General features: G+C 42.3%; 1 protein-coding gene across 23 annotated transcripts in view; it reads left to right on the forward strand.

Moving 5' to 3' along the window:
• LOC145115591 (uncharacterized) overlaps positions 1–19,664 on the forward strand; it is a 33,999-nt gene extending 14,335 nt beyond the window's left edge. For 12 of the 23 annotated variants that reach the window (XM_079051905.1, XM_079051906.1, XM_079051910.1 and 9 more), the window contains 3 exons: positions 317–376; positions 1,880–3,135; positions 8,780–8,947. In XM_079051905.1, the coding sequence (XP_078908031.1) occupies positions 317–376; positions 1,880–2,489 (670 nt within the window). In that variant the 3' untranslated portion in view covers positions 2,490–3,135; positions 8,780–8,947. The other 11 variants (XR_013711623.1, XR_013711628.1, XR_013711621.1 and 8 more) reach the window with 9 other exon arrangements.
• Positions 19,665–19,950: the final 286 nt, after the last annotated feature.

Below are 19,950 nucleotides of genomic sequence, written 5' to 3' on the forward strand. Positions count from 1 at the left end.
CTGTTGGGCCATTGACAAATGGGCTTCGGGTTTTGGACTATTTATGGACTAAATGGATTTGGGCCTTTGCTGGACTTAGTAAATAAGATTTTTTGGGCCAGTTAGTGGTAGTGGATCATGGGGTTAGGCCCAATAAGGAGGTTGGGCCCAATTTAGTAAATTGGGCCAATAGTGGACTTATGTATATGGACTTCCAAGTTAAGGGCTTGGTGTGGGACTTTGGCCAACAAAAGGGAATGGACTTAATGAGTTATGAGGACACTTAGTTAAGGGAGTAATGTTGGATATTAACCTAGTATTTATTATTATGTGACAGTTCGGGATTACCGGTGAGACATCAGTCAGAGATTTACAGTATTTCAGCACTACTTGCGAGGTGAGTTATCCTCACTATACTATGGGGTCTAAGACACCAAGGCCGGCCCACTGGATATGATATCCTAGAAGTTGGTAGTATGTTGAGTATGAATTAGTATTGCATGCTAGTTGCCATACCAGTTAGGTAGATCTGTAGGACTACCTGTGATATTATGTGATCATCTGTATGTGCATTAGTTGTGTTATATGTCGACATATTATGTGGGGTGGGTTGAGGTAATACTGCTCCGTATGGTAACCAACAAACCCGAGAGCATTCCAGATACGAGCTGAGGGCCAGGTGGGGCATGCCAGACTAGTACTGTGGGCTCAGGAGCATTCCAGATACGAGTTGAGGGAGACTCGTACTGTGGGCTCGGTGGCAATCCAGATGTGAGCTGTGGGCCCGGAAGGCAATCCAGACTCACACTGTGGGCCCAAGGGTAATCCAGTTTGTAAAGTTGTGGACCCAATACATGCTGTTATTTGTATATGTATTATATGCAGTATATCGGTATTTTGGGGAACTCACTAAGCCTCGGGCTTACAGTTTCAGTTTATTGTTTCAGGTACATCAGGGGATCGCGGCAAGGCGAAGGCGTGATCGTACAACTCCTCATATTTATGTTTATGTTTCTGGGATACTCTGATATTATACATTTTGAAAACAAGTTTTGTAATAACTAATGGTTTTTGGATTGTTTAAAAAGTTTTAAATTGGCTTGAATTTTATGGGTGTTACAAGTTGGTATCAGAGCCTTGGTTTGAGTGAATTGGAGGAACATTCGTGTGAATCCACTCTCAAATAAAGGAAAGATTTTCAAAATGGTTTTCAAAAGGTTTTCAAAATAAGTAAAGGAGGATGCAGTATGTACGATCAGCCGGAGCCAATAAGTAGATCCCAAAATACCATACAGTTGTTTGATTATGTGATATGTTAGAACAACATGCTAGTACTAGGCTAGGGATCTCAGGAATTGCATGATAGAATTGCATGATTACATGATGCCTGCTAGCCTAGGGTTTTCTCTATATGGAATTGACATCATTACTGTAGTTGCTTGTGTATGCATCACAGCTGTATATAATTAAGATCTTATAGCCTGAGAATGTTTGATTTAGCCTTATGTTCTGTTCTTATTGACTGGGGCTTAGGGTAGGATTGGATATTCGAAAGTCTATAGGGTCCATCGTTATGTATGGCTACCATACATTAGTGCTACAGGGTTGGTGGAAATTTCATGGATGGGTGGGTCGTGCGAGGTCGGGAGGCCAGTTATGAGATATTTAGCATTCCTCTAGGAGTGAGGATTGGGTGCTCGCTATGTTTATATATATTTGGTTAGGGTGTTATGGTGATACTTGAGACAAATATGGGTAGGTGTGGAAGGTAGTACGGGCCCGTACTGCTGAAAGCACAGGACCCATACGCATAACAAGGAAGTCACAACCCCCAGGGTTAGTCGGGAGTTGGTTCCCAGTTCTTTATGTGGATTATCTGATATTTTGTGGTATGTTTCAGAATGGTGATGACAAGACGCTTTGTGACTGGATCCGGTTCGGGATCAGGATCAGGAGACGGATGCCAGGAGGGGCCAACAACACCTGAGCCTGTGGTACAGATGGGTACAGAGGAGCTGGATGCCAGGATTCGAGAGATCCTGCATGATAAGGTTGCTGCTATGTTCCGGGTGCAGCTACCGGAGATGTTTGGGTCTATTAAGACCGCTATGGTTGAGTACTTTGACGAGCGTTACGTAGCCCTTGCAGAGACGGCTGCCGCTGCAGGTGCATTGGCTATAACAGTGGCAGGAGGAGGTGGAGCCAGTCGAAGCTTCCAGTACCGGGACTTTGATAACACGAAGCCCCCGACATTTGATGGTACCCAGGATCCGATTAGAGCTATGAGGTGGTTATCCGAAGTGGAGGGCTGTTTCTTCACGTGTTCATGTCCTACTGACCAGAAGGTCAGATGTGCCCTGAACATGCTGCGGCTCGAGGCCAAGGACTGGTGGAGATTGACGACAGGGTCGTACACTGATGATCAGAGAGCTGTTGTTACTTGGGAGCAGTTCAGGGATATGTTTCGCGCTCGATACATTCCTCGGGTTGAGCGGGAACGATTGGTTTAGGAGTTTTTGAGTTTGATACAGGAGGGAGAGTCGGTGACGGAGATCACCCGAATGTTTACAGAGAGGGCGATGTTCTGCCCGGAGTTTGCATCGGATCAAGCTCAGATGACACGTTATCTGAGCATGCTCAAGACTGACATTCGTCAGTTTGTTGCCACACAACGATGCGATACTCTACTGGAGTTACAGAAGGCCGCTAGGCGGCATGAGTTGGAGATTGAGCTGCAGATGAGGGAGCAGCAACAGGCCCCGATACAGTCGCAGCCGGTGCCAAAGCGGTCTAAGACCGCTGATTCTAGGGTTGGGAGCCAGCAGAGCCGCACTTGTGGAAAGTGCGGCAAGGGTCATTCTGGGGTTTGTCGAGCGGGTAATGGGTGCCACAAGTGTGGCACGGAGGGTCATTATGCGAAGGATTGTCGCCAGCCCGCCCCGGTTCCGAGTATGAGGTTGTGTTATCACTGTGATCAGGTTGGCCACATGAAGGCCAATTGTCCGTTGCTTGCCGCTAAGCCGGCGTAGACTCCCGCTCTAGCTACATTGAGGATTGCAGATGGGAGGCCAACTAAGGCAGAGCCTCCGAAGGCTCAGGGGCGTGCCTTCCAGCTTACAGCGGAGGAGGCCAGGGTAGCACCAGATGTGGTTGCTGGTATGTTTCTATCCTTTATTTTATTTATTATATTTGTTTTATGCTTATCCGTTGTACCTGTGATTAGGTACGTTTTTAGTAAATTCCTTGCCTGCTTTGGTTTTATTTGACTCGGGGGCGAGTCGGTCTTTCGTATCTCAGACATTTAGTAGGGAGTTTGGTGTGCCAGTGGGCGAGCTAGAGTGTCTGTTGCGAGTCTCTATCGCCAACGAACACAAAGTTGCTGCTTCTTCGGTCTACCGAGGATGCGATTTGGAGATATTCAGAGTGTCCTTTCCGATAGATTTGATACTGATTCCCATAGGGGAGGTGTGCGTAATCGTAGGGATGGATTGGCTTAGCCGTTTTGGTGTCATGATAGATTGCGAGGGTCAGCGAGTTGTAGTTCGAACCCCAAGTGGGGGATAACTGATTGTTTATGGCGAGGGCACCAGGTTGGGTTCAGGGTTTTGTTCAGCTGCCAGGGCTCGGCAGTATATTCAGCACGGATGTGCGGGTTATCTAGCGTACGTGGTAGATACGCGGACCAGAGAGCAGGTTTCAGTTTCAGAGGTTCCGGTGGTCAGGGAGTTTGTTGATGTGTTCCCGGAGGAGTTACCGGAGTACCTCCGGAGAGCCAGGTCGAGTTCAGGATCGACCTAGTGCTAGGTGCGGCCCCTATTGCCAAGGCGTCGTACCGGTTGGCACCACCAGAGATGCAGGAGTTGTCATCACAGCTGCAGGAGCTGCTGGGAAAGCAATTCATACGTCCGAGCAGTTCTCCATGGGGAGCACCTATCCTCTTCGTCAAGAAGAAGGACGGCTCGTACTAGATGTGCATTGATTATAGGGAGTTGAACAAGTTGACGGTGAAGAACCGTTATCCACTTCCGAGGATAGACGATCTCTTTTATCAGTTGCAGGGGCATCTTGGTTCTCCAAGATAGATTTGAGGTCGGGGTATCATCAGGTCCGGGTCAGAGAGGAGGATGTGGAGAAGACCGCGTTCCGGACTTGTTATGGTCATTACGAGTTCGTGGTGATGCCGTTTGGGCTCACCAATACGCCGGCAGTATTTATGGACCTGATGAATCGGTTCTGCAGACCGATGCTGGATCGCTCGGTCATCATCTTTATAGATGATATCTTGGTGTATTCCAAGACTCGAGAAACAGCACGAGGAGCATCTCAGGGAGTTGTTGGAAGTTCTGAGACGAGAGCGGCTATATGCCAAGTTCTCGAAGTGCGAGTTTTGGTTACGGGAGGTCCATTTCCTCGGGCACCTCGTGAACCAGGATGGGATTTTGGTCGACCCGGCCAAAATCGAGGCAGTCATGCAGTGTGAGGTTCCGAAATCTCCCTCAAATATCAGGAGTTTTTTGGGCTTGGCAGGGTACTACCGGAGATTCATACAAGATTTCTCCAAGATTGCAATACCCCTCACTCGTCTGACGAGGAATGGGGTAGATTTCCGGTGGGGCCCTGAGCAGTAGAGGGCGTTTGAGACCCTCCGTCAGCGTTTATGTGAGGCTCCAGTTTTGACACTCCCGGAGGGAGGTGAGGATTTTGTGGTGTTCTGTGATGCATCCATCACAGGTTTAGGGGCGGTCCTCATGCAGAGAGGACGAGTGATAGCCTACGTATCGCGACAGCTGAAGCCGCATGAGACGAGATACCCTACGCATGATTTAGAGCTGGGAGCGGTGGTGTTCGCTCTCAAAATATGGAGACATTACCTATATGGGTCCGTTGTACCATTTACACGGATCACAAGAGCTTGAGACATATCATGGATCAGCCGAACTTGAACATGAGGCAGCGCAGGGGAATGGATGTAGTCAAGGACTACGAATGCGAGATCCTTTACCACCCTGGTAAAGCAAATGTGGTTGTGGATGCTTTGAGCCGCAAGTCGGTTGGGTCTTCCACTCCAGCGAGATGTATGAGGATAGCAGTGGATTCTCCGCTTGTGAGTCTGATCAGAGATGCTCAAGCCGAGGGCATGCGGCCAAAGAACTGGAAGCTGGAGAGGATCAGGGGTGAAAACACCCGGTTTGTGCAGGATAGTCGGGGATTATTAACCCGATGCGGTCGGGTATGGGTTCCGATGTCTGGTGGGATCAGACAGACAGTCATGGAGGAGGCTCATAAGTCTCATTTCTCTATTCACCCGAAGGCCACCAAGATGTATCGGGATTTGAGTTTGAACTACTGGTGGCCGTGCATGAAGCGAGAAATCGCTTGGTATGTCGAGAGGTGCTTGACCTATAGGATGGTCAAGGCCGAGCATCAGAGGCCGCATGGCAAGCTGCAGCACCTGGAGATCCCCATGTAGAAATGGGAACATATCACAATGGATTCTATTACCAAGTTGTCGAGGACGGCGAAGGGGTTTGATGCTATATGGGTCATCGTGGATCGATTGACCAAGAGTGCCCATTTCTTGGCCATACGGGAGAGTTCATCGGCCAAGAAGTTGGCCGACGTGTACGTCCGCGAGATCGTGGCTCGCCATGGGGTTCCGGTCTTCATCGTCTCCGACCGGGATGTTACGTTTACCTCCCGTTTCTGGCAGAAGTTCCAAGAGGAACTGGGCACGCGGCTGCACTTTCGTACATCATTCCATCCGCAGACCGACGGTCAGAGCGAGCGGACCATACAGGCCCTAGAGGACATGTTGAGGGCTTGTGTTATTGACTTCGGTGGTGACACAACTAGCATTCTAGCTAGGAAATTTTGTACTCTTGTAAACATTATCTACTGTAAACTCGTAAACCCTAATTCATGTTATGCTTGAAATTCAACCTATGGAAGCACATTCAAACCTAGATTCATCAAGTAAAGTTGAAAACCCTAGAAATCCCGGTTTAAGTCCATTATGGATTAGGATTTCCTTATTGGGCCTAATGGGCCAATAAACTTCCAATGTGACTATTTTGGGCTTAGAACTCGTAATTGGGCTCTAATTCAACCCACTTTCATAAAATTTAACATTTTGGGCCATAATGGGCCTAAAATGAAATAAATTACCTTAATGGGCCTTGTTGGGCCATAACAAATCCAATAAGCCCTAATGGGCCATAAAACTCATTCTTTTATACAATTTGGGCCGTAAACTACCCTAAGGGTCCAATGGGCCGAAAACCATCAATTTGGGCTTCATATTATGGACTCTAGCACAAAAGGCCCAAGCCTTTCTTTCCCTTCTCTCTCTCGGCCCAACTACAAAAAAAAGGGAGAAGAGTTGACTTTTAAGGTTGCCACCTCACTATTACACTTCATACTCCCATGCAAGACCCAACATGTATCCAAGCTAGTCATTCACCACTCTCTCTCCCCTCTCTTCTTCTACTCTCAGCCGAGGATCACCAAAACACACACACATATCACAACAAACTCTCTCAAATTCTCTCAAGACTCATCCATATTCTTCATCCAAAATTCTCAAAACTTTTGCTTGTGTTTCAAGAGGTTTTCACAAGATAATCATCATTCTTGGTAAGTCTTTACACCTCCAAGTTTTATCATTACATTCTCTTGATTGATCACTCTTTTAAGCAAAGTTTTGGTGATTTTGCTTCCTAGAGCTTCTTAAGTTCGAAATCAACTCTAGGAGGCTTGCTAGGACCAAAAATCTCCTTCACACCTTCTTCAAAACCGAAGCAACTAAGCAAAGGTGAGTTCATACCCCTCTATTTTCGGTTTTCATATGATTTATGGGGGAGAATACAAGTAAAATGTGAAAATCTATGTGTATTTGTATGTTATGTGTGATTTCTTGTGTTTTTGTGGTAAATATGTGCTAAAAATGAAAGATATTTCGAGATCTATAGTTCAAGAAGGAAAAATATGTGATCTAGGTCATATTTCACTTAACATGTCAAGATAAACTACTATACAAACTTTAAAATAACACACTACAACATAAAACTGATTATTGGACTATTTTTGTCAAATAAACAAAAGTTTGAGAAAAAGTTGTCATTTACGGTTTTTTTTACAAGGCTCAAAATGTCAAAACAGTTAAAATAGAAGTTTCTATGAACATTCTGTTTTTCAAAGGACTAAAAATGAAATTTGTAGCTTATTGGGCTAAAATTTTGGGCTTTTCGACCCATAGGCCCAAAGTTGCAAAAAATATGGTTTTAAGGGGCTGAAATGGTAAATTTCTCAAAACAGTGGGTAGAAAAGTAAATGAATCTATTTCTGGGGTTAAAATGACCTTATTTGCTAAAAAGGATTGAAAATGCAAAGATTTTGGATTTTGGGTAAAAAGTGTAAAAATTGCGAAAAATGTGGATTAAAATACAAGACTTTTAACCAAAGGGTTGAAACTTTCCGAAAATTTACTTTTGGGCTTAAAACATTATTTAAATAAGTGTTTGGGTCAAAAATATCAAGAAAAATAGTTCAAGGACCTAATATGTCATTTCTTTTTAAAAAGGACTAAAATTGACAACTTTACAAAATAAGGGGCTGAATAGGCCAACTAATTTTTGTTCAATTATGTTAATAATAATAATAATTGGGTCAAAATATACAAAACTTTATAACTTATGGGTTTTAAATAGAAAAATAACTATTTTTATAAATCTATGAATCGTTATAAAACAAATGCGTGATTTTTTACGACATATCGATTAAACAACTCGTAACTTTAATACTATACAAAACAAGTAAACATTCAAATGGTTGGGCTTGAGAGATTCTAATCATGCTTAATAGGCCTTCGTGACTCATTAACATGACTTTTGGGCCCAACATAAATAATACATGTTATTGGGCCTCCTGTGACCCAATTACATGCTTAAGGGACCCTCAATGGTTTTTACATGCTATTGGGCCTCAGTGGCCCATTTGCATTACTAGTAAGGTCCAAATAAACCTTATGCGAAATGGGCCAACACGCCTTTCGTATACTCGACAGCCTTAAATAACATACGAAATTAGTAAGGCCTAGTAGTCCTCTTCTCCTCGTCTGTTAGGCTTACCTTCTCTTCAAGTAAACTAAAATCAAATCATTAATCAAGGTTAATCAAATTCATGTGGATTAAGTGAGTAATAACGAGTGACACCAATAAGTGTCGGTCGTAGTCTGTAGTTGTAATCAAAGTCTCCTGGAGGGAGAGCGAGAGTTTGTGTATAGATCTATACGGGGGTGACTCCCCCATACCTAAGCAGTTCGCTACAGTTAGACTCGGCTAGTCTAGGGTGACAAAGTCTTAAGATCAAATTTCGGTGTTCATTAGAATGCCAAGACAGACGAATTAGTCATTATCATGCATGGTTATAACGACTCACGTAGAAATCCGATATCATTTAAGTAATCAAGGGAAATCATATTCATTCGATGTAACGATACAATAATGCAAAACGATCATAACTTTTTATCGGAAAACATCGGGTTTTCCGGGGGAAACCAATCTTACTCATTTGTACTTTCAAAAAAACTATAATGCAAAACCTCTCATTAATTCACGTTTTGAAATCATTCACGCACATACTTACAGGATCATCACAACATTTTCAAGAAAAGTCTTAATACAAAAAATATCGGATTTTCTGGGTTTTACGAACGACATAAACTATTTTACATCAAACACACACTTATGAACTCACCAACATTATATATGTTGACCGTTTTCAAAATAACTTGTATTCTCAGGTAATCGTTAGACAAGGAAGCATCCGGTGTGTTGAAAGTTTCTTTTGTAGTTGCTAATCACCAAACACTTTATATTTTGGGATCATGTAATGTAAACCATGTACTTGATGTAAACAATGCCAGTTGTACTATGTAATGTTTGGTGATGAATGTGTTATGTTTCATGTATATTCATTGTGATGATATTTCAATTTAAGTCACGCGAGCCCTCGGACGTTTCCGCCGTCTGGTTCGGGGGTGTGACAGGTGGGAGCTGGGATTCCCACCTACCCCTTGCAAAGTTCGCCTACAACAACAGCTACCATTCCAGCATTGGCGCTCCGCCTTTCGAGCTGTTGTACGGGCGGAGATGTCGCACCCCGGTTTGTTGGGGAGAGGTTGGCCACAGAGTGATGGGACGGACAGAGGTAGTTTTGCAAACTACCGAGAAGATTCAACAGATTAGACAGCGACTACAGACCGCTCAGAGTCGGCAGAAGAGTTACGCCGACAGACACCGATCTGAGTTGGAGTTCCAGGTAGGTGACATGGTGCTACTGAAGGTTTAACCCAGGAAGGGCGTGATTCGCTTCAGGAAGATGGGAAAGTTGGTTCCCCGATACATTGGACCATTTCGGGTTATCGCGAGGGTTGGCAAGGTTGCATACAGATTGGATCTGCCGGAGGGACTCCGTCAAATACACAACACATTTCACGTGTCACAGTTGCGAAAATGCCTTATGGATCAGGAGGCAGTAGTACCGTTAGATGATATTCAAGTCGATGAGCGCCTGAATTATGTGGAGAGGCATGTGGCCATTCTGGAGAGAAAGATGAAGGTTCTACGGAACAAAGACATACCTTTGGTAAAGGTACAGTGGGAGCATCAGAGAGGATCCGAGTGGACTTGGGAGCCCGAATCCGAGATGCGGGAGCATTACCCGGATCTATTCGTTGCAGCAGACTTCGGGGACGAAGTCTAGGTCAAGTGGGGGAGAATTGTAACATCCCGAACTTCGCAGGTACATTTCGAATCTCTCCTATTTTATTAGCTGCCATTTGTAGTCCCTGGAGTTGGTTGAGTTGGACCATGAGAAGTATAAGTACTAAAGTTGCAACTTTAAGTCAGGAAGGAGTATGCTGAGCGTACATAAGGGTACGCGGAGCGTACTAGGCGCGCCCTAGTACGCTGGGCGTACACTCATGTATGTTGGGCGTACTCATGTCAGGTGAAAACCCTAATATTTGGGGTGTGGGGACTATAAGCACCCTTATAGATCATTTCCTCTGATTACCCTCAGCCTCCATAGCCTACATTCGTCCTCCCCAAACCCTAGCTCTTCCTTTGTGTGTTTAAGCTTATTTGGTGTGTTTTTGAGTGCTTCAAGAGGAAGGTATTGATGAGTTTGAGCCATAAGAACTTTCCTATGTGCACATGCAAACCCTAATTGCTTGGATCTAGGTTTCTCTAATTGAACATGCATTGAATCCAAGACTTGCAATACTAGATCTAATGTAATATATTGAATCTAATCATATGAAATCAGATCTGAAAGAATACCTTGAATTACTTGCTTGATACTTCTTCTTCTTAGAGCTTAGAGTCACAATTGTCACTCCTCTAATGGCTTACAAACACCAACTAGCAAGAAGATGATCTTGAGAGAGAGAGAGGAAAGATGGAAATCGGCCCTAGGGTTCCTTGGCTTGCAAGAGTGTCGATTTCTCCACCCCAAGGGTTCTATTTATACTATGAGCTATTAGGGTTTCTCCTTTAACCCTAATTGAATGACTTAGGCCCTAAGCAATCCAACATCCTTCTAGATACAAGGCTTGGACGAATTTAAGGTTCCCAAACCCTAAATTTCGTCCACCCCAATATCCATAAGGATACATAGCCCAAAATACAACTATCACACATTTGACAGTTTATGCCCTTTATTCAATTAACCTCTTTAAGTCACCAAATTAATTCTCAATTAATATATGACTTATATTAATCAAATAATATTATTATTCCTTAAATATATATTATTCTCATAATATATTAATAATATCTCTTTTCTCTTAACAAATCATCCTGTCAAGTTGCTATGGTGAAGGCAACCCAAAATGACCATGCATAACCGGGTCAAGTACTTACCAAATATAGTTACAGCCTTAGACACTAATCCAACAGTCTCCCACTTGGATAAGTCTAGTAACTATATATGCAAACACAATCCGATTAGCAATCGTAGCTCTCAAAGACGCTGTCAACTCTGATCTTATTAGTATCCTGTCCTTTAGATAAGGGATCGTATAATCCTCTGTTCTAGATATCGTGCGGACAATTACATGGAACATGGTCATACTTATTGTCCTGCAATTTGTTTCTCGATCTCAGATTCATTTGACATAGAACTTAATCGAACACATCAATTTAGTTCTGACCGGGCCCGGCACATAAGTCAAATCAAATCATCGAGGGGCCCTGATATCGCTTTTACCCTCTTAGGATAAAAGGAACAGATAAACTTCGACTTATATGCATTTATTATCCACTAATCAAATTACACACAACAATACGTTTTATAACATCAAGTTACTGATGCGTTTGCGTATTATCAATGCACAACCAATTAACAAACAATAAACCATATATCTAGGTTTTAAGACTATATGATATTACCATCTTGTGATCACTCGTGATAAATTCCATGAAGTGATTCCAACAAGTGCGGGTTTATTCCAATGCTCAAATCAAGTTCATAAGCACTCATGAACGTTGCAGCAAACCTTTGCAATGTCTAATACACTTTAGACAATCTACACACCAATTCATGACAGTCTTCACTCATACCTACTTCCAACATATGAACGACTGTGGACTATTCGAATAATTCGATTATTATCAAATAATTAATTACTCAGGAAGTCAAAACATGCAAAATGAAACAATAGTTAAACAATTAACATAAGACAATAGCTTTACTTATAAATAATACTCCTTTATTTAATCATCAAATGTCAATTACATTTATCTATTACACGTTTCCAAACTATCTAATCTAAACTAATATCGTCCTTTAGCCCAATGCTCCTAGCGTGATGCAAATGCTTAACCCTGCTAAGTCCCTTCGTAAGCGGATCTGCTGGGTTATCCTCTGACGATACCCTTTTTACCACGAGGTGTCCTTCTTCTACTCGATGTCTAATAAAATGATATTTTCTGTCGATATGTCGAGATCTACCATGATCCCTCGGTTCCTTGGTCAAGGCAACCACTCCTTCATTATCACAGAAAATTTCCATAGGCTCCTTTATGGTAGGCACAACTCCAAGATCACCAATGAAGTTCTTCAACCACATAGCCTCCTTTGACGCTTCGCTCGCTGCAATGTACTCTGATTCGCACGTTGAATCAGCTACTGTTTCTTGCTTGGAACTTTTCCAAGTCACCGCTCCCCCATTAAGGGTAAAGACCCAGCCCGACTGCGAACGGTAGTTGTCCCTGTCGGTCTGAAAGCTGGCGTCACTATACCCTCGTACCTTTAAGTCATCACTCCCTCCGAGGACTAAAAACCATTCTTTGGTCCTCCGAAGGTACTTAAGTATATTCTTGACTGCAATCCAATGAGCTCTACCTGGGTTCCCCTGATATCTACTGACCATGCTCAAAGCAAAGGCCACATCAGGGCGAGTACAAGTCATAGCGTACATGATTGAGCCAACTGCGGAAGCATAGGGTATTCGGCTCATCTCAGCTATCTCGGCTTCTGTACTCGGGTTTTGAGTCTTACTCAATTTGGCATTACTCTGTATCGGTAGTTCTCCCTTTTTCGAGTTTTCCATACAAAAACGTTTTAGTACTTTATCCAAGTAAGTATTCTGACTAAGTCCTATTAGTCTCTTACTTCGTTCTCTCACTATCCTTATTCCTAAAATATAGGAAGCCTCTCCGAGGTCCTTCATAGCGAAACACTTCCCGAGCCAGGACTTAACCTCCTGCAGAGTCGGGACGTTGTTTCCTATGAGCAGTATGTCATCGACATACAAAACGAGAAAGCTAACTATACTCCCACTGGCCTTGACATATACACATGATTCATCTTCACTTCGTACAAATCCAAACTCTTTGACTTTCTCATCGAAGCAAAGATTCCATCTGCGAGACGCTTGCTTAAGCCCATAAATGGACTTCTCAAGCTTACACACTCTATTGGGATGCTTTGGATCGACAAAACCCTCTGGCTGAGCCATGTAAACATCCTCAGCCAACTTCCCATTAAGGAAAGCGGTTTTTACATCCATTTGCCATATTTCATAGTCATGAAATGCAGCAATGGCTAGCATCACCCTAATAGACTTTATCTTCGCAACTGGTGAGAAGGTTTCGTCGTAGTCAACTCCAGGAGTCTGAGTGAAACCCTTCGCAACCAATCGCGCCTTATAAGTGTGCACGTTCCCATCCACGTCGGTCTTCTTCTTGAAGATCCACTTGCACCCGACCGTCTTACGACCTGGTACATTGTCAACCAAATTCCAAACTTGGTTGTCATACATGGACTGAATCTCGCTGTCCATCGCCTCTTTCCATTTTACAGACTCTGGGCCTGCCATGGCTTCCTTATATCTATTAGGTTCATCTAGATTTATTAGTGTACCATCACTAATATACGTGTCCCCTTCGGTAGTAATATGAAAACCATAAAACTGGGGTTGAACTCTAACTCTTTCGGAACGTCTAAGAGGTAAGGACTCGTCAATTGGTTCAACTGGAGTTTCCTCCTCGGGTTGAGCGCTAGTGTTAGAGGTTCCTTCATCGCTAGATTCTTGAATCTCTTCAAGATCGACTTGCCTCCCACTGTCTCCTTGGCTTATGAGTTCTCGCTCTCGGAAAACCCCTCTCCTTGCAACGAAGACAACATTGTCACTCGGCCTATAGAAGAGATATCCAAAGGATTTCTGTGGGTAGCCGATGAATATACATCGCTCACTACGAGGTTCGAGCTTGTCGTGAGTTTCTCGTCTTACGAAAACTTCACAGCCCCAAACCTTGATATGTGCCAACGAGGGAGCTTTCCCTGTCCACATCTCGTGAGGTGTTTTGGCAACCTTCTTTGTGGGTACTAAATTAAGGATATGGGCGGCAGTCTCTAAGGCATACCCCCATAATGAGATAGGTAGTGAAGCACGACTCATCATGGAACGAACCATGTCTAGCAAGGTTCGATTACGCCTCTCAGCTACACCATTCAATTGTGGTGTCCTAGGTGGCGTCAATTGTGAAACTATTCCACATTCCTTGAGGTAGTCGTGGAATTCAAGACTTAGGTACTCTCCACCTCGATCAGATCGAAGTATCTTGATTTTCCTGCCCAATTGATTCTCCACTTCTTGTTTAAACTCTTTGAACTTTTCAAAGGTTTCTGACTTGTGCTTGATTAAGTAGATATACCCATATCTGCTATAATCATCTGTGAAAGTCACATAGAAGCGATTTGCATCCCTTGTGGTGGATCTAAAGGGTCCACATACATCTGTATGTATGAGATCCAATAAACCCTCACCCCTCGCACAAGTGCCAGTGAAGGGTGACTTGGTCATCTTTCCAAGTAAACAAGATTCGCACGTGTCATCTTTCCTAAGGTCGAACGACTCCAACACTCCATCCTTTTGGAGTTGGGCTATGCGCTTCTTGTTGACATGTCCAAGACGACAATGCCACAAGGATGCTTTATCCATACCATTGGAAGAATCCATACACAACACATCATTTCCTAGGTTATCTACAACCATAACAGTTTCATAAATTCCATTACAAGACATTGCTTCAAAATATAAAACACCATTTAGATAAGCATAAATCGAACCATTCTCATTATTAAACGAATATCTAAATCCTTGTCTAAATAAACCATGAAAAGAAATGATGTTTCTTGCCATATCTGGCGAGTAGCAACAATTATTTAATTCTAAATTCAAACCATTCCTAAGCTCTAAAGAATACACTCCAATCTTGGTGACAGGCGACGTTCTTCTGTTTCCCATGATCAGATTTATTCTTCCAAGCTCCACATCCCTATTTCTTCCTAGTCCCTGCAAATCAGAACAAATGTGGTAACCACACCCTGTATCAAGAACCCAAGAAATAGTATGAGATGAATCATTAGATTTAATTGTGTAAATACCTGCGAAAGATGGCTTGATCTTCCCATCCTTGATGGCTTGCAGATATTCCGGGCAGCTTCTCTTCCAATGCCCTATTTTGTGGCAATGGTGGCACTCTGCCTCCTTTGGGTTTGGGTTGGGCTTAGCAGGATCAACCTTGGTCCCACTAGAAGAGGAACCATTTTGGGACTTTCCTTTGTGGTGGTTCTTTGAAAAAGCCTTCCTCTTCTTGCCCTTTCCCTGTCCAATAGCCAAAACAGGAGCAACGGGTGGATTGGGAGTTGGTGCAACAGACTTGTCCTTAAGGTTGCTCTCAGCAGTCCTCAGGAGCCCTTGGAGTTTGCTTAGGGTGACCTCTTCCTTGTTCATGTGGTAGGTCATCCTAAATTGGTTGTAGCATGAGGGCAAGGAGTGAAGAACAATGTCGATAGCCAAATCTTCCCCAAAGTTGACATTCAACTTGCGAAGACGATCAACATACCTTTGCATCTTTTGTAAGTGCACAGTAAGAGACTCCCCACTTCCCATTTTAGCAGTAATCATATTCGTTATGATTTCATAGCGCTCTTGCCTCGCGCTTTGGTGATACCTCTCCATCAAGTCTAAATGCATCTCATAAGGATACATGTCCTCATAGGACTTTTGGAATTCTGTGTTCATTGTGGCTATCATGATGCAATGGACCTTCGTTGCATCACGCTCATGGTTCTCAAAGACAGCCATTTCTTTAGGAGTAGCAGTTTCTGGATTGATCTTTTCGAGCTTCTCATCGAGAACATACTCTTTGTCCTCGTAACGCGCGATTGTGCGAATGTATCTTATCCATTCGCTAAAGTTCGTTCCATCGAATGTCACTTTTTGACAAAGGCTCATTAGAGGAAATGAGCTAGCAGCTGCGTTGTTTGCGTTAGACATCTACAAATAGAAAGAACAAAGTTTGATTAGATTAAGTCCCTAATTAACACCCAAAATGAAAAATTAGGGCTAGGACCCAACAATGTTATTTACACATTAGAAAAGGGATGCCGTAATCCAATATGCAAATAATTTTGGAGGTAAGTGAATGACGATTCACTAATTCTTCACCATAAAAACATAAGCTTTAAGTTTTTTAAGTGTATTGAGAATTCCTAGATTTCTTTGAGATTCATTGAACCTTTCAATGGCATGTTTAAATCTCGATATGCCCCTCTCGTTTGTGACTGGGATGCCGAGGATCACAAAGTGGGTGTGAATAACCATGCAAATGTACAAGGCGCCCCCACTGTTACAGTTACCTATTCAATGTGCTGGTTAACCACACACGCTCCATTGAACTATAACAAACAATGAGTCACCCTTTGCCACCTTTGCTTAGAGCCCAATTAATGTGCCGGTTAACCACACGCGCTCCATTAATGTCTTAGCAAGGGTGCAAAGTGTAATTTCATGGGATTGCATCAATTCACTTTTCCTAAAGTAACTAAGATTGGGAATTTTATAAAACATGTTTAGTTACTTTATATAGATTCATTATACTTATTAATGAGAGGAGGTTTTGCCCTATCCTACCCGTTCGGCTAACGACCCTCCACCAGTCAAGCAAGCGGTGGGTGTGAATGTACACCCATTAAGCGCCATTTTATAGGCAGCAACCTTATACCCACCTTATAGACCGGCTTCGTGAATGAGGCCTACTAACGGTAAGACTAGCATTGTAAATCATACACACACATATATATATATATATATATATATATATATATATATATATATATATATTAAGCTTGTAATAATATAATAGTATAGGGTTGAATTTTAAACTTGTAAAATTCTAGGGATTGAAATTTAAAATTATCCAAATTAAACTTTTAATCACAAAATTTGAAATTTCAAAGCTTGAGGACAAGTCTTGAACTTTTTCAAAGCATAAGGATCAAATAGCAAATAATATAAATCATCTAATTAGATTATCTCAATTTGATCTTATTTAATGTTACTTGCAAAACAATTTACCAATTCAATTCAAAATAATCAACAATTATCATATAAGGAAATTATTATTCAACTAATTGGTAATTATCTTTTGTTAGGTCAAGAATATACTCATATATATGATTAAAATCGGATTTTAATGACCCAAAACAGTTAAGGCAAGTATCCTCAAGTAAAACAGCAAGAAATCCCGAAACTTCCTCCTTCTGACGCTCGAACTCGCCGAGTACCTCTATGGACTCGCCGAGTTGGAGCTACTCGCCGAGTCCACAGTGGAACTCGCCGAGTACAGCAGTCAGAATCACAAAATCGAATTTTTCAAGCAACAAGCAATCAACCAATGCATCAATTCAATAGAAATCAATCAAAGCTCTGATACCACTGATGAGTTTGAGCCATAAGAACTTTCCTATGTGCACATGCAAACCCTAATTGCTTGGATCTAGGTTTCTCTAATTGAACATGCATTGAATCCAAGACTTGCAATACTAGATCTAATGTAATATATTGAATCTAATCATATGAAATCAGATCTGAAAGAATACCTTGAATTACTTGCTTGATACTTCTTCTTCTTAGAGCTTAGAGTCACAATTGTCACTCCTCTAATGACTTACAAACACCAACTAGCAAGAAGATGATCTTGAGAGAGAGAGAGGAGAGAGATGGAAATCGGCCCTAGGGTTCCTTGGCTTGCAAGAGTGTCAATTTCTCCATCCCAAGGGTTCTATTTATACTATGAGCTATTAGGGTTTCTCCTTTAACCCTAATTGAATGACTTAGGCCCTAAGCAATCCAAGATCCTTCTAGATACAAGGCTTGGACGAATTTAAGGTTCCCAAACCCTAAATTTCGTCCACCCCAATATCCATAAGGATACATAGCCCAAAATACAACTATCACACATTTGACAGTTTATGCCCTTTATTCAATTAACCTCTTTAAGTCACCAAATTAATTCTCAATTAATATATGACTTATATTAATCAAATAATATTATTATTCCTTAAATATATATTATTCTCATAATATATTAATAATATCTCTTTTCTCTTAACAAATCATCCTGTCAAGTTGCTATGGTGAAGGCAACCCAAAAGGACCATGCATAACCGGGTCAAGTACTTACCAAATATAGTTACAGCCTTAGACACTAATCCAACAGGTATTGCATCAAAGTGTTGGAGAAGAAGATCAAGTTTGTAGATCTGATGTTAGTTTGTGCTCAAGAAGCTCCAGAAGGTATAAATTTCCAAACTTTATACATATATGCTTAGATCTCATCATTTTACTTTATTAGAAGCATTTCTTGTCCCAAAAACCATAAATTGGTGCATGTTGTGTTGTGGATGAAAAGAGTTGTCCTTACAGGCTCTTGAAGGGACCTTGAGTGATAAAAATAAGGTCCCATTAGCTATAGGTGTCCCATGCAAGAGAAATAAGGTCTTAATGGATTAAGACCAAGCATTTAGAACTTTATGGACGTCCAAAGTGATAAAGTTGGTGACTTTATGGGTCCTAGACACATTTAGTCACTGGATCTGAAGTTGGGGTTAAGTGCTTAAGCCATTAAGCACTTAATAAGGATTTGGCAAAACGCAACGTATGCCCATCGTAAGTCTAGTACGCCCAGCGTACCGAGTCAACTACCCCGATGGTGGTCAACATCAGAACGAGTACGCCCCGCGTACGTCTTCTGTTGGGCCATTGACAAATGGGCTTCGGGTTTTGGATTCTTTATGGACTAAATGGATTTGGCCTTTTCTGGACTTAGTAAATAAGATGTTTTGGGCCAGTTAGTGGTAGTGGATCATGAGGTTAGGCCCAATAAGGAGGTTGGGCCCAATTTAGTAAATTGGGCCAATAGTGGACTTATGTATATGGACTTCCAAGTTAAGGGCTTGGTGTGGGACTTTGGCCAACAAAAGGGAATGGACTTAATGAGTTATGAGGACACTTACTCAAGGGAGTAATGCTGGATATTAACCTAGTATTTATTATTATGTGACAGTTCGGGATTACCGGTGAGACATCAGTAAGAGATTTACAGTATTTCAGCACTACTTGCGAGGTGAGTTATCCTCACTATACTAAGGGGTCTAAGACACCAAGGCCGACCCACTGGATATGATATCCTAGCAGTTGGTAGTATGTTGAGTATGAATTAGTATTGCATGCTAGTTGCCATACCAGTTAGGTAGATCTGTAGGACTACCTGTGATATTATGTGATCATCTGTATGTGCATTAGTTGTGTTATATGTCGACATATTATGTGGGGTGGATTGAGGTAATACTGCTCCGTATGGTAACCAACAAACCCGAGAGCATTCCAGATACGAGCTGAGGGCTAGGTGGGGCATGCCAGACTAGTACTATGGGCTCGGGAGCATTCCAGATACGAGTTGAGGGAGACTCGTACTGTGGGCTCGGTGGCAATCCAGATGTGAGTTGTGGGCCCGGAAGGCAATCCAGACTCACACTGTGGGCCCAAGGGTAATCCAGTTTGTAAAGTTGTGGACCTAGTACATGCTGTTATTTGTATATGTATTATGTGCAGTGTATCGGTATTTTGGGGAACTCACTAAGCCTCGGGCTTACAGTTTCAGTTTATTGTTTCAGGTACATCAGGGGATCGCGGCAATGCGAAGGCGTGATCGTACAACTCATCATATTTATGTTTATGTTTCTGGGATACTCTGATATTATACATTTTGAAAACAAGTTTTGTAATAACTAATGGTTTTTGGATTGTTTAAAAAGTTTTAAATTGGCTTGAATTTTATGGGTGTTACACCTCTAAGGCCCAATATGGCCCAAGAACCCCCAACATGGCCTTAAGCCCAAAAAATGACCTGCTACAATCAGGTGGGCCTGAGGCCTAACTTAAACAAGTCCATGTATACGCCCTGTTGAAGTCTCTGCGATCCGGATTTCAAGCCAGTACGCCCGACGTACTCCTAGCGTACGCCCAGCGTACTCGACTAGGTCAAGAACCGCCAATCTTCCAAAGGCCATAACTAATTCTTTTTGATAACTTATTTATGAAATATTTGATTTATTATC

This window comes from Lactuca virosa, chromosome 5 (assembly GCF_052849685.1).
Source record: "Lactuca virosa cultivar CGN04683 chromosome 5, Lactuca_virosa_CGN04683_v6, whole genome shotgun sequence".
NCBI classification, from domain to species: Eukaryota; Viridiplantae; Streptophyta; class Magnoliopsida; order Asterales; family Asteraceae; genus Lactuca; species Lactuca virosa.